Genomic DNA, 14,233 nt, shown 5'->3' with positions numbered 1-14,233 from the left:
ACTGAGCAGCGTCTGCTCCAGCCGCCCGGAGACCACTACCCGTATTTTATTATCTTCCATCCTCTTCTCCTTACTAGGATATAGAGAAACTCCATTAAGAGCATCCCCTAACGGATGTCTCTGTCCAAACTACGTGTTCCTCCACACCTGTCAGCTTTCAATTCATCCTTCTGAAGAGGGGAAGGACAGTGCCAACAACATAGAGATTCTTTTACTAAGAAGAGATTTTGCAATTTCCCCAAACAAGTCTCTGGGAACAGTGGAAGAAGTCTGAGAGTTAGGCTTCCAGAAACCCTACAAAGGATTTTTAAATAACTGCTGCAAGGAGAGGTGAGAGCCTCCTGATAAAATTTTACAGACAGGAAGGATTAATTCAAGCACTTTGGGAAAGGTTCTGAGAAAAAAAAAAGGCAGGTGATCACTGAGACCCCTTACCTTGCAGATGTCTCGAAGAACCTCTTACTTATTCAAGGGAAGAGGGAGTGGATGGATTTTAGAACAGAGGCGAGATTATGGAACAATTACTATAGTTTCTGATCAATAACATAATTCAAAACAAATTATCTGCATCATCATGTTTTTATGAACTACCAAAGAATGTGCCCAGAAATTTAAAAAATACAATTTGAAAGGAAAATGCTAGAAACTCTTGCAGAACGCTAGTTTCAAGTTCTTACCATATCCTACAACAAAGGGATTCCAACAAAGTCTTCCTAGTAATTGACCAATTAAAGGGAACCTCTGAATTGCAGTAGTGGAATTCTGTAAACAAAAACATAATGTACTGAACACCAGAAATACTTGATCATCATTAATACCTAGAAAACTGTAAATTACATTATTATTTGTTTTGCTCAAGGTTTTGCTCAATTTGTTTTGTTCTGGGGAGCAGAAGTCCTTCAGATATTTAATAAAAGCAAAGCTTTCAGGCCACATCATACTTCAACAGGTCAGCTAAACCTCAACTATATTTCCCTTACGGTAATGTTTAATTATGTTGGAAAATTAACTTCATTTTCCTTATGTGGAGTAGTCATGAAAGGCTATAATATGTGTAAATAACACAAATTTCCTGGTAGCAAAATACAATTAAAGTACTCTGTTGATCCCTACAGTTTTCTTACATTATGCCATGGAGTTTGTGAAGAAACTAATAGAAGTTATGGCATAAAGATAAGTATCTACATATTACTACCCCTGCTTACTACATGGCAAATTACATCATAACGAGGCAGTCACAACATAAAATTTGACAGACACTGAACCTACCAAAAAAACAAGGAACATTTAACCAAATAGAAAGCAGCTTCACTATAAAAAGTAGTAGATAGTGGGGTTTATATAGACCCGTATGCAATCAGCCTTATTTTTCAGTATTTGTAGCTTTACTGTCTAATAAATGAAGGCTTTAAAAATGGTAGTGTGCTGAGATAATGTGCAAGTAGCAGAAACAATAACCCATCTCCTGCTGCTGCAATAAATTCCTCAGATTTGTCTCAGATTGGGGCTGGTCCTAGACTTTCTGGGGCCATATATAGAAGGTCCATTTGAGGCCAAACCTCAGAAAGTATTCACCGAAGTAGCAACATTAAAAAAAAACAGATTTTATTTTTATTCTCATATAAAAATATATCTATTCTTAAAATATACATACAGACACAAAAAATTCTCAACACTCAAAAATCATTTTGAAAACTGCACTTTAACTTCAGAAAAAAATTAATACTTTTCTTTTTTGTTAATCTTTACATGAGGTGAAGAGCATTTTAACCTCACAACTTGATACTGTATTATTGAAAACTGCTATGATGAATCAATGCACACAAAAGTTACAAAAAAAACACCTAAAGTTTATCTGACCCAAAAAAAAAAAAAAAAAAGATTAAATACAATACTCAAATCACTAACCAGAATAGTTAGTAACATTTGCCAGTGATCTGACCGTAGTGCTGGAAATCACTACATATGCCACAGCACTAGGTTTAGCATGTCAACAGACTCTTTAGGATTTAAGGGATCAGTTACAATTTTGCATGTAAAGGCCTTTAAATAATCCAATTTATGACCTGACAACAAGAATCAAATTTGTGTTTATTTTAAAGAGTTTTTAAAAGAGTCTACTCAATTGGCTAGGAAATCTCATGTGACAACATAACCAATCAAGAAGAAAAAGCTCCTTTCACAATAAATCAGGGACACAGGAAACACATTCCTGTTTGCATTACCTGTGGCTGTTTCCCCAATTTGCCTCTCTGATCCAGCAATACATTAGGTCAATACCACAAGCCTCTCTGCTACCATTCACTTTCTGGTTTTGTCAAAAACGTGGGGTTCAGATTGTTTGAGGCAGTCTTCAAAACAGTTCATTCTTCCTGTTAAATTACTTACCATATGTTTCAAGGATTCATAAATCTGCTGTAGAAACTCCTGTAATTTAGGCAAGTGAAGGCAGACATCTTGCTGGGATTCCAAAGTGGTGGTGTGACCCCACTCAACAGCCTTATCCAGCCAATACTGAAAGCTCAATTTAGGGACAGCAGTATCTTGGGCCATCCCCTCCCCCTAAAAAAGATTAGAACTATAATCAGACATATCTAAACATACAATGGGGAAAAAGTTTGCTAACATCTCATCTGTGAAGTGGGAGGAAATTAAGAATCTTTTTTTCAGTCTGTAGATGCTCCAAAAAGCAGTAAAGTGCTTCTATAGTTATAAGAGGGTAAAATAATGACCCCTTTATGTCAAAGTAGCAGTGATGGAATAGTAATCAGTACTTTAAAATATATCACCCAGCTGGGGCTCAGATTTTTACTATCTGAATTTGTCATCACCAATATTTCATTAGAAGAGTAGTAAAATAACATGTGGGGGGTATGTGTACACAAATGCATCTGTGCTGTGTGCAATGTATTGTTTGTGAAACTCCACTACCCATCACATCTAGTATCTTATTTTTACAAGAAGATATAACATATATTCTCACAACAAAGCTTATTTAGGATTTATTTCATACAATGAGAAATCTAAAGTATATACAGTTTTCAAATTAGTATGAAAGTTTGAAAATAGCTTGTTATCAAAAGTGAAGAAATGTTTGAAAATTTTATATCTATTAGTATCCTTTAGCTTTTTGGACAAGAAAAGTTATTTCCTTAAAAGTTGTCTAATGAATTTAATACTCTATTTTCTGTCTTTTTCCCCTTTATTTCTTATTAAACACAGAAATTATTCTTACTTACAACCTTATTTATAAATCTGTTTTAATTAAAACTGCACGACACACTATATACTTGGAATGCAATATTTCACCCAGAAATATCTGGCCTAGGGGCCAGAGCAGTATGACTAACTCCAAGCATTCAAAAATCATGAACTAAAACCAAAATAAAATACTTCAAAAATTAAATTGGCTTAAAATCATGATTTTTAATCACATTTTTTACCTGCTTTCTGATTTTTCTTCACTTTTTGCGGAAGCCATCTGTGATCATCTCAGGGTCAGAATTCAACACCCCCCCATACACACCCCCTCTTTATTCACTGCTCAGATGACACTTATCTCACCCTCTCCTAAACCTTGAGTTGCGGGAAGTTGCTGTCCTAAACCATCTCTAGACAGGATAGGCAGATGTCTTACTCATGTACTCCCTACCTGCTCCTCTAGCCGTCTGTCTCCCATCTACCCTCCTAATTTACTTCCCCCTCATATTCTCATCAGTCTGCTACCTATCTCATTCTCCCCCTCTACTGCTTCCCCCTCAGTCTGTCCCTGAGCCTTCCAACATTCCTTCAGTTCTTTAGTTACCTAGCTCACTCCTTTTTCGTGTTCTCTTTCCCGACCACCACCAGTGTCATTCACTGCACCCCCATATTCTCCTGCCTCCATCTGGCGCTCACACAGCAGTCTGGCTGCAGCCCCATTGGAAACAATAGGAGAGATCGTCCATTTTGTTGGTGGAAGCCTCACTTTTATCTATAAAGGTTAAGAAGACATGGTGGTGATCTTTCTGAGAACAGTCTGTGGTTTAGTTCCATTGACAGTGAGTAGTGGGAGGTGGTGAGCATACTAGATAAGGGCAAAACTTCAAAAGTTGGTAGGCAGAAATGAGAAATTCAAGAGAACCTTTAAAAAAATATTGTGAGAGTTTGAAACACTGCAAGAATATAAAAAGCCCTCCTATCTAAAATTCTACCAAATTCCCTAATCCCCCATCCCAATAAAAAAAGGGTTTAGAAAACCAGAAGGAAAAGATTTCAATAAATTCTTGTTCATTATGTTTTTCATTTGAAAATAATATTCTCTAGTTAAAATGAAAACTTTAAACAAAGATCTCAGTGAATCTAGTGCTCATGAAAAAGCGTAGAGAGTGACCAGTGGAGAATGAGTTCCTCCATAAGATACATACAACAGTATGGACAGTGGTACAGCAGACTTTCCACAATGTGGAAAGTTACCCTGAAGGGAAGACCTCTAGGGCTGAGAGTATTCAGTGCCCGTGTCCATCCCCAATCATTGTCCTTTCTGTAAAGACTGCTAAGGCGGCTGTCAATTAGTGCCAAAAATGTGGTGGCAATTTCACGATATGGACTCTTGTTCACTGGGAGCTGAACTCAGACAATAATAGAAGCAACTGGAGTCAGTGGATACTGACCCCTAGTTTGCGACAGGGTACAACCTTTTGTAACTCTGCCCTTGTCATGCGGGCCAAGACAAAGTTCAGTCTGTTACAGTACACCTACAAGTCACAACTGCCTCACACAGACCACCATGATCTCTTTTCACACAGGCTAAATAACAGCTATGAGATGCTTACTAATTCGGCACAAAATTAACCTAGGCCAGATTAAAACTGGTGGTGAATATTTTTTTAAACAGTAATAAATAAACAGATAAATAAACAATGGACCTCAGTATTGTTTAGACTATTACAGGACTTTGGATCCTACCCAATAAGAAAACAAACAAACATTCTATTAAGTAAGATAGACCAGTTGGATGGCTAGTGTTGAAAGCATGTTTGTTTTAAAAAGTGATCAAAGGAAATGTAAACAAAGCCCACAATTTTTTTAATTAGTTACTAAACCCCTCACTTACATTTTTTGTTGCTGCTGTCAGTTGAACACTTATGGAACAGTGCAGTATCAAACTCCTATTAATCCACCACTGTCCTGTCTTATTAGCCAATAAGTATTAAAAAATAGATAATGAGATTTCATAATGCCTCTGTGGTAATAAGCACTATAACAATTAGTTACATCTGGATGTATGATTTTTGGGGGGGTAAATTAAGCCTATTTATAGTATTTTAGTGGGTGAAATTCATCCCAGTGAAGGAGGCCTACATAAGGCCCTCCACACTGCTTAAAATGAGACTTGCTACCAGAGTGGCAGTTCAGGAGAATCCTCTGCACTGCCTGAATATTGCAAAGAGGGTCTTTGTGTCAATAGCATATAGGCTTACAAAGAGAGGTGATGAAGGAAGAAATGCAGGACTTGAATACAGTATATAGATTGGACTGGGAGCCACAGGAGAGGGGCTGGGGCTGCGTAGCAAACTTCTACCCTACTCCCAGAACAGAGAGTGAATTTTCTCTTCCCTTCCCATATACTCTTCACCAAATCTGAATAAATTGTATTGCTGGCCTAGGAAAAGTCTGCAGTAAATTGCTATACAGATCATAGTGAGATGACCTATTTCAGAGGGGTGTACTTACTGTAGTCATTGTAGGCAGGAGCACCTGGACATCATTTTTAGCAAAGCACCTAAACAAGTGCTTAAATCCACTCCTGGTCAAAAAGATGCTTAACCTTCAAGCATATGTGTATATGTTTTGCTGAATCACGGTCTTGACTCTTCCAGATTGTTACCAAAGAATACATGTGAGCTGCAAATTCTCATTTGTACCTATTCTGTCCTGGGCATCCTGCCTTCTAAGATATACCTCAATGTTTGCTTTCTTCAGAGGCCTAAAACTTTCCCAGTCAAACAGCAACATTTTTGTGTACCTTTTAAACTATGGAATCTAACCCTGCAAAGGGCACTTTTCCTGAATTATCCTGAGCGTCTCCTTGATTCAGTCTATAGAACTGAAAAAATAACAAATGCAAAAATACAAAGTACACACATAGAATACTGACCTGATATATCACTTTAAATTCAAAGTCTTCCATGTGGTGCCCAAACTGATTAACAAAAATACCCCTGAGTAACCACTGGTCTTGTAATTAAAAATAAAAATAAAATAAAAAAATAACCAAATATAAAGACTGTCAAAATGAAAAAGATTGCTAACAAAATTACAGAATGGAAACTCCTCTCTGGTAATTTGGTCTATCCCCTCAGAACAGGTTTGTTCCCTAGTTTATTTTCAGAGCCAATGGAATTTCTTCAGTTAGGGATTTGCTGTTATACGCCAGCACTCCACGTCTGCTCTGACTGCCACACTCGAAACCCGATCCTGTCTTTCTACTACATTTGACGCAGATCCAGAATTTAGAAAACGGAGAAGTTCTCATTTAGTATGATTCACCTCAAGTTACTCCCTCTGCCTTCTGGAAGGGAAAATAAATCCTTGCTCCTCCTGCCTCAGAACCTCCCTATCAAACTCCCGTTGTTCTTCACTTTCAGGCAGTGAGGAACCCTGCAGAGCTTAGGCATGGGGTATTTGTTACATCCTTCAGAGACTGCGGGCAGCATTTCTAACAAGGAATGGATTAGCTTTATTCTATTGAGTGAGTTATCTGGATTAGTGTCTGAAATGTAACATATTTAGTCAGTAACTTTTGTTACCAGATTCTCGGGCACAACTCCACACGTATACCAGAATGTTCCACTTTAAGTGCTAACAAACTTACTGCTAGAATATAGTTGTCACATACCATAACCAAAACATACAGGTACAGACTACAATATGAAAGTCTGAATCCATGACTGGAAAAGTACATGAACACAAAATTAACTTGTTCTGGGAACTGAAGAATATCAAGATCTCAAAGAAGATATCAAACGAGTTTTCTTAGAACTGGAATGAATTCTATTTGCTGTAACCATCTCTTTTCCCCAAGCCTAAACAAAAACACCTTAACACACACTGTATAAATATTATTCCCCTGCAGTGGGTATAGATCCATGTTTTCCTTGGGAAACATACACATTGGCATGGAACCATCTGAGTAACAGGGACTGTTGAGCCTACAAATGCCTCCCAGCAGTTCCAAATGACTGAAATGCAGACTGTACTACTGAAGGATGACATAACCTATTTAAGCGGCAAAGAGTTCTGTGGCACCTTGTAGACTAACAGACGTATTGGAGCATAAGCTTTCGTGGGTGAATACCCACTTCGTCGGATGCTGGGTAGTCACCCACAAAAGCTTATACTCCAATACGTCTGTTAGTCTATAAGGTGCCATAGGACTCTGCCGCTTTTACAGATCCAGACTAACACGATTACCCGTCTGATACTTGATAACCTGTTTACTAGATCTATCAGCTAAAACAGGTGTGCAGTATCTAACCACGTTTCAGAGTAGCAACCGTGTTAGTCTGTATCCGCAAAAAGAAAAGGAGTACTTGTGGCACCTTAGAGACTAACAAATTTATTTGAGCATAAGCTTTCGTGAGCTACAGCTCACTTCATTGGATGCAGTGAGCTGTAGCTCACAAAAACTTATGCTCAGATAAATTTGTTAGTCTCTAAGGTGCCACAAGTACTCCTTTTTTTTTTTTTTTTTTTTAAAGTATCTAACCAGGATTTCTATCATACTTATTTCTATTAAAGTACCTGTATGGTTCCCACTATCTTCAGACAGTTCCCACTGTCTTTCACCAGCTGCTGATAAAGTGGTCACTACTCACCAAAACATTACTGAAAATGAGCCAAGGTACCATACAGCAACAAATTCAAATCGTTATTTTTTGAAGAGCAGTTTCCTTTAAAAAGTTGATGCTTTTTTATATATATAAATAGGAGAAGCTCAGATACTATTTAAGTAAAACATTATTTCATACTGTACCATCAGGGGTTTACAAATAAATTAGGTGAAACCACATTGTCTAAAATCCAACAAAAACTTTAATGTAACCTCTCTCAGTGCCTGCGTCTCCTACAGTGGTGATGGGTAGCTCTAAACTCCAAAAGAACACTTTATTCACTTTCCATTACCCCAGCCTTTCTCAAACAACACCCACTTATTGGGGGAAGGAAAGCCAATTATATTATTTATATTAAAGTAGTGTCCAGAGCCCTCAAATAGGATCAAGCCCCCATTGTGTTAGCTGAACATATAAAGACAGGCCCTGTTCCAAAGAACAGCATATCTTCAAAATCTGGAAAACGGTAATTTGTATCTATGTTTTGTTACCACTCTGATGGGTATTAAAGGATTGCTAAGCAGCACAGTATGAGGTTTCATATTATAAAGTCATTTTATAATTGCACAATGTCACATTATTGTCCCCTTGTACCACAGTCCATCTGAGGATGATTTAACAGCCATAATAAATCACAGTAATTTAAAACAGCGAGAAACTATATGACCCCGAAAATCACAAAGAGACAGTGAATTTTAATAAGAAGATCAGGCCACAAACTTAATGTCTTACAGATGACAAATGATTTTTAGCTAATGCCAGAATTAAAAAAATGATTAGCACAAAATACACATTGTCTACTCATTATATTGTTTCTCAAATATCCCATATCTCCTTGATTGCTTTATATTTTTCCTGCAAATAGATTTTTCCTCTCATTATGACAATTTTTCTCTCAAGTTTTTAGGATAGGGTAATATATCATTAGTTAAGAATAATATTTCAGGCATTCTTAATTCTACTGATTAAACTATTTATTATTTGTATTATGGTAGAACCTAGAATTACAGATTTGAAGGCCAGAAAGGATCATTATGATCATCTAGAGTAGACTTCTGTATAACACAGGTCATAAAACTTCTGGAAAATAATTCCTAGAGCAATCTTGATTTAAAAATTGGCAGTGATGGAGAATTCACCATGACCCGTTGTAAATTGTTCCAGTGGTTAATTACCCTCACTGTTAAAAATGTATGCCTTTATCCAATCTGAATTTGTCAAGCTCCAACTTCCAGCCATTGGATCATGTAATACTTTTCTTTTCCAGACTGAAGAGCACATTATCAAATATTGCTCCCCATGTAGGTAGTTATAGACTGTAATAAAGTTACGCCTTAGCTTTCTCTTTGTTAGCTGAACAGATTGAGCTCTTTGACTGTATCCTTTACACATTTTCATGGCTCTCCTCTGAACACTCTCCAATTTAGCTACATTCTTCTTGAATTGTGGACACCAGAACTGGACACTGTCAGTATTCCATCAGCAGTTGCATCAGTGCCAAATACAGAGGTAAAATAAACTCTCTATTCTTACTTGAGATTCCCCTGTTTATGTATGCGAGGATTGCATTAGCCCTTTTACCACGTATTGCTCTAGGAGCACATGTTCAGCTAATTATCTATCATGACTCCCAAATCTTTTTCAGAGTCACTACTTACCAGGATAGGGTCCCCCAACCTGTAAGTATGGCCTGCATTCTTTGTTCCTACATTTACCTGTATTAAAACACATATTGTTTGCTTGCACCCAACTTACCAAGCAATTCAGAGTGCTCTGTATTAGTGACTAGTCCTCTTCATTAATTATCACTACCCCACTTTTTGTGTCATCTGCAAACTTTATCAGTGATGATTTTATGTTTCCTTCCAGGTCACTGACAAAAAATGTTAAATACCACAGGGCCAAGAACCAACCACTGCAGAACACCACTAGAAACACACACACTCATTCAATGATGATTCCCCATTTACAACTATATTTTGAGATCCATTAGCCAGTTATAATCCATTTAATGTGTGCCACCTTAATTTTATATCATTCTAGTTTTTTTAATCAAAACTGTATGTGGTACCAAGTCAAATGCCTTCTAGAAGTCTAAGTATATTATATCAACACTATTACCTTTATCAACCAAACTTGTAATCTCATCAAAAATATATATATAAAGTTAGTTTGCCAGACTCTATTTTCCTATAAAGCCATACTGATTGGCATTAATTTTATTATCTTCCTTTAATTCTCTATTAATTGAGTCCTGTATCAGTCACTCCATTATTTTGCTTAGGATTGATGTCAGACTGACATGCCTCACATACCCAGGTCATCCTGTTTACCCTTTCCAAATATAGCACAAGAAGAAGTTACTCACCTTGTGCAGTAATAATGGTTCTTCAAGATGTGTGTCCCTGTGGGTGCTCCACTCTAGATGTCAGTTCGTCCCTGCGCCGGAGATTTTTTACAGCAGTACTCGGTCGGGGAAGGGTGCGTGCAGGAGCAAACTTGTACAGCCGTTGGCGCCTCTTGTAACGCACACCCCCGACCATCCCTTCCATTCCTTCTCTACCACATAGCTCGGCTGTGTTAAATCTGAAGTAGAGGAGAGGAGGGTGGGTAGTGGAGCACAAACAGGGAAACACATCTCGGAGAACCATCGTTACTGCACAAGGCGAGTAACTTTTTCTTCTTGAAGTGGTGTCCCTGTGGGTAGTCCACTCTAGGTGCTTGTAGAGCAGTGCCCCACAAGGGGTGGCAGCGCTTCAGAGTTATATAAAAGTGTTTGATGAGAGCACTGTGAGGCCAACGATAGAATTGGAGATAAGACCTTGGGTGATAGCATAATGCTTTGCGAAAGTGTGCTCTGATGTCCAGGTTGCAGCTCTACAAATGTCTATTAAGGGGACGTCGTTCAAGAATGCAATCAATGTCACCATGGCTCGTGTTGAGTGGGATCTGATGCCCGTGGGGGTTCTTTGTTATGTAGGTGGTAGCAAGTTTGGATACAGGCGGAGACCCATCTGGAGAGTCTCTGGGTCAATATTGTAGAGCCTTTGGAGCGCTCTGTTGTAGAGATGAATAGTCTTGATGACTTGCGAAAGGGTTTAGCATGTCCAAGTAAAAGGCTACAGCCTGTCTGACATCTAGCATGTGTAACGTTGCTTCTCAAGAATCCTTATGTGGCTTGAGATAGAAGGCAGGTGAGTGTATAGTTTGGTTAATATGAAAATGTGTAGCCAGTTTGGGCAAGAATTTTCTATGAGGATGTAACATGATGTTGTCTTTGGTAAATACTGTGTATGGTGGTTCAGCCATTAACGCCCCTATTTCGCTGACGCGTCTTGCAGATGTGATTGCCACCAGGAACACGACCTTCACTGACACATGTAGGAGAGAACAGGTTGCTAGAGGTTCAAAGGGTGGTCTTGTGAGACATTTGAGCACATGATTGAGATCCCATGGTGGCGTAGGTTGACATACTTCTGGGTACATGCTCTGTATACCTGTAAGAAAGAGCCATGTAATCAGATAAGCAAATATTGAAGCCCATTCTATCTGCCTGTGGAGGGCAACCAGGTGTACTTTGATAGAATTTATGGCTAACCCCGTTTCTTTCAGTTCTAGTAGGTAGTCTAGGATCATAGATAGAGGCGCCTTTGTCGCGTCCAGCTGTTTTTGCTGACACCAAAGGGAGAATCTTCTCCGCTTCTGGCAGTAAGTATTCCTAGTGGTGAGGCGATGGCTATTTAGTAATATCGGTTTTACTTTCTCCTAGCAGTTCAGTTCTCCATGTTGGAACCACACAGAAGCCACGCTTTCAGATGGAGCTTCGCTGGGTTTGGATGGAGCGTTAGGCCCTTGTTCTGGGACAGGAGGTCCATTCATAAGGGCAGCGGTTGTGGGGCACCAACTGCTAGGTGTGACAGGTATGGAAACTAAGTCTGTCTGGGCCACGTGGGGGCAATGAGAATGATGTATGCTCTGTCGAGACATTTCTTGCAGATGACCAGTGGGATCAGCGGGAAGGCGTACATGAGTGACACGTTCCACGGGATGAGGAGGGCATCCCCTAATGATCCCGGCGCCAGGCCTGCTCTCGAGTAAAAGACTGGACATTTGTGATTTGTAACAGGTCGATTACTGGGTGACCCCATTTTCGGGATATCGTGCTGAGAACACTGTCGTAGATTTCCCACTCATATTTCTCTGAGAAGTGCCTGCTGAGCGTGTCGGATGTAGTGTTTTGGCATCCCGGTAGGTATGATGCTGTGATGTTTATATTGTTGTGGATGCACAAGTTCATGGCTTCTACCCATAGCGAGTGAGACCGGGCACCCCCTTGGTGACTGATGTAAAACATGCATGCTGTATTGTTGGTGAGAATACAGACTGAGTTCTTCCGTATAAGTGGGAGGAAGTGGTGGCATGCATTGTGTACCACGCGGAGCTCCAGGAGATTGATGTGTAGTTGGGTTTCCGTCGTGGACCATTTGCCTTGTATAGTGTGGTGACCTAAGTGGGCACCCCAGCCTATTAGGAAGGCGTCTGTTTTGATAGTCACTGATGGGGGTTTTTGTTGAAAGGGAATCCCTGCGCATACATTCCCTGGTTGTGTCCACCACTGTAATGAGAGGATGACCCTTGGTGGTAGTGTCACTCTTCTGTTGAGAGTGTGTTTGCTGGGTGCATAGACCGTGCTCAACCAGTACTGCAGACAGCGCATATGGAGTCTGGCATACTTTACTATGAAAATCACAGCTGCCATATGCCCCAGAATCTGAAGGCATGTCCTCGCTGAAGTTTGTGGGCTGATGGTCACTGTGGAAACAAGATTGACCAATGTAGTGAATCTGTGGTTTGGTAATATTGCCTTGGCTTGTATGGAGTCTAGGTCGGCTCTGATAAACTCTAAGCACTGAGTTGGTCATAGGGTGGACTTCTTTCCGTTTCTCTGTAGACCTAGCTGGTGAAACAAGTCTATTGTGGTCATGCCATTTCTGGTCGGTTGGCACCCTTGAGTAGGCAATCGTCTAAATAGGGGAAGATTATGACTCCTTTGTGTCGTAAACATGCTGCTACTACCGCAAGTGTTTTTGAGAATACTCGGGGAGCAATGGATAGGCCGAAAGGAAGAACCCTGTACTGGTAATGGTTGGGTCCTACTGTGAACCGCAGGAATAATCTGTGGGCAGGATGTATTGTAATATGGAAGTATGCATCTTGGAGGTTGAGGGCTGCAAACCAGCCCCCCCGTCTAGCGCTGGGATTATTGTGGCCAGAGTGACTATTTTGAACCTGTGGTTGCGTATGAACCTGTTGAGTTTTTGGAGATCTAAGATTGGTCTCCATCCCCCTCCTTTCTTCTCTCTCAGGAAATATTTGGAATAAACCCCCCCCCTCGGTATTGGTGTGGTACTGGTTCTACAGCACCCAGCACTAGGAGGTGGTCTACTTCCTGTTGCAGGAGGTGCTCGTGAGAGGGGTCCCTGAGGAGAGACAGGGGAGGGGAGGGGGGATGTTTGTGAAAGGGATGGTGTAGCCAGATTTTATGATCTCCAATACCCATTGGTCTGTTGTTATAGCAGCCCAGGCATGGTAAAATGGGCGTAGACAATGACCAAAAGCGTGGGATGGGGTATCCATTGGCGCTAGAGGTGTGGGAGGTCATGCATACCCTCAACCAATATTTCAAAATTGTGGCTTTGATGTAGATGGGAGGTTAGACGAGGCCTGGTTCTGCAGAGCACATCGCCTCTGAGCCTGTTTGGTTCTGTTCTGAATGAAGTACCATGGTTGACAACGGTTAAATGAGGTGTCTCATGACCTCTGATATCGTATAAACCGTGGGCATTTATTAGGAGGTGAGCGTATGTCTAGCGTGTGCAGCGTCGCTCAGGAGTCCTTCGTGGTATGGAGCACGAGAATAATTTATCCCTATCAAAGGGAAGGTCCTCCACTTTTAGCTGCAGTTCTTTCGGAATCCCCGAAGCTTGCAGCCATGATGCTCTTCTCATAACCACAGCTGTTGCGGTTGTTCAGGCAGATGTGTCCGCTACATCCATTGAGGCTTGCAGCGCTGTGCAGGCTATTACCTGACCCTCATTAATAAGGGTGGTAAATTGAGGATGTTTGTGCTCGGGGAGGTCCTCCACGAGTTCTTGTATTTTACTATAATTAGTCGTAATTTGCTAGTAGAGAAAAGTTGGCAACTCTGAACAGAAGGGTGGCTGAGGAATAAACTTTACACCCAAAGAGGTCCAATCTCTTGTGGTCTTTATCTTGTGGTGTGGAGCGGCTTGGTTGTTTGCTACTCTTTTGAAGATTTCTTGGAACTGTTTGAGGTCATCTGGTGCCATTGGGGTAGA

General features: G+C 40.2%; 1 protein-coding gene across 6 annotated transcripts in view; it reads right to left on the bottom strand.

Annotated features, from left to right (window-relative positions):
* FANCC (FA complementation group C) overlaps positions 1–14,233 on the bottom strand; it is a 151,623-nt gene that overhangs the window by 115,298 nt on the left and 22,092 nt on the right. For all 6 annotated transcript variants that reach the window (XM_048850183.1, XM_075128651.1, XM_075128652.1 and 3 more), the window contains 2 exons: positions 2,389–2,562; positions 678–762 (listed from right to left, as the gene is read on the bottom strand). In XM_048850183.1, coding sequence (XP_048706140.1) covers positions 678–762; positions 2,389–2,553 — 250 coding nt within the window. In that variant the 5' untranslated portion in view covers positions 2,554–2,562. The remainder of the gene's footprint in view (positions 1–677; positions 763–2,388; positions 2,563–14,233) is intronic.

Source organism: Caretta caretta, chromosome 5 (genome assembly GCF_965140235.1).
Source record: "Caretta caretta isolate rCarCar2 chromosome 5, rCarCar1.hap1, whole genome shotgun sequence".
Lineage (NCBI taxonomy): Eukaryota > Metazoa > Chordata > Testudines > Cheloniidae > Caretta > Caretta caretta.
The sequence above is the reverse complement of the archived record's forward strand: the minus strand, read 5'-3'. Positions and strand labels throughout refer to the sequence as shown.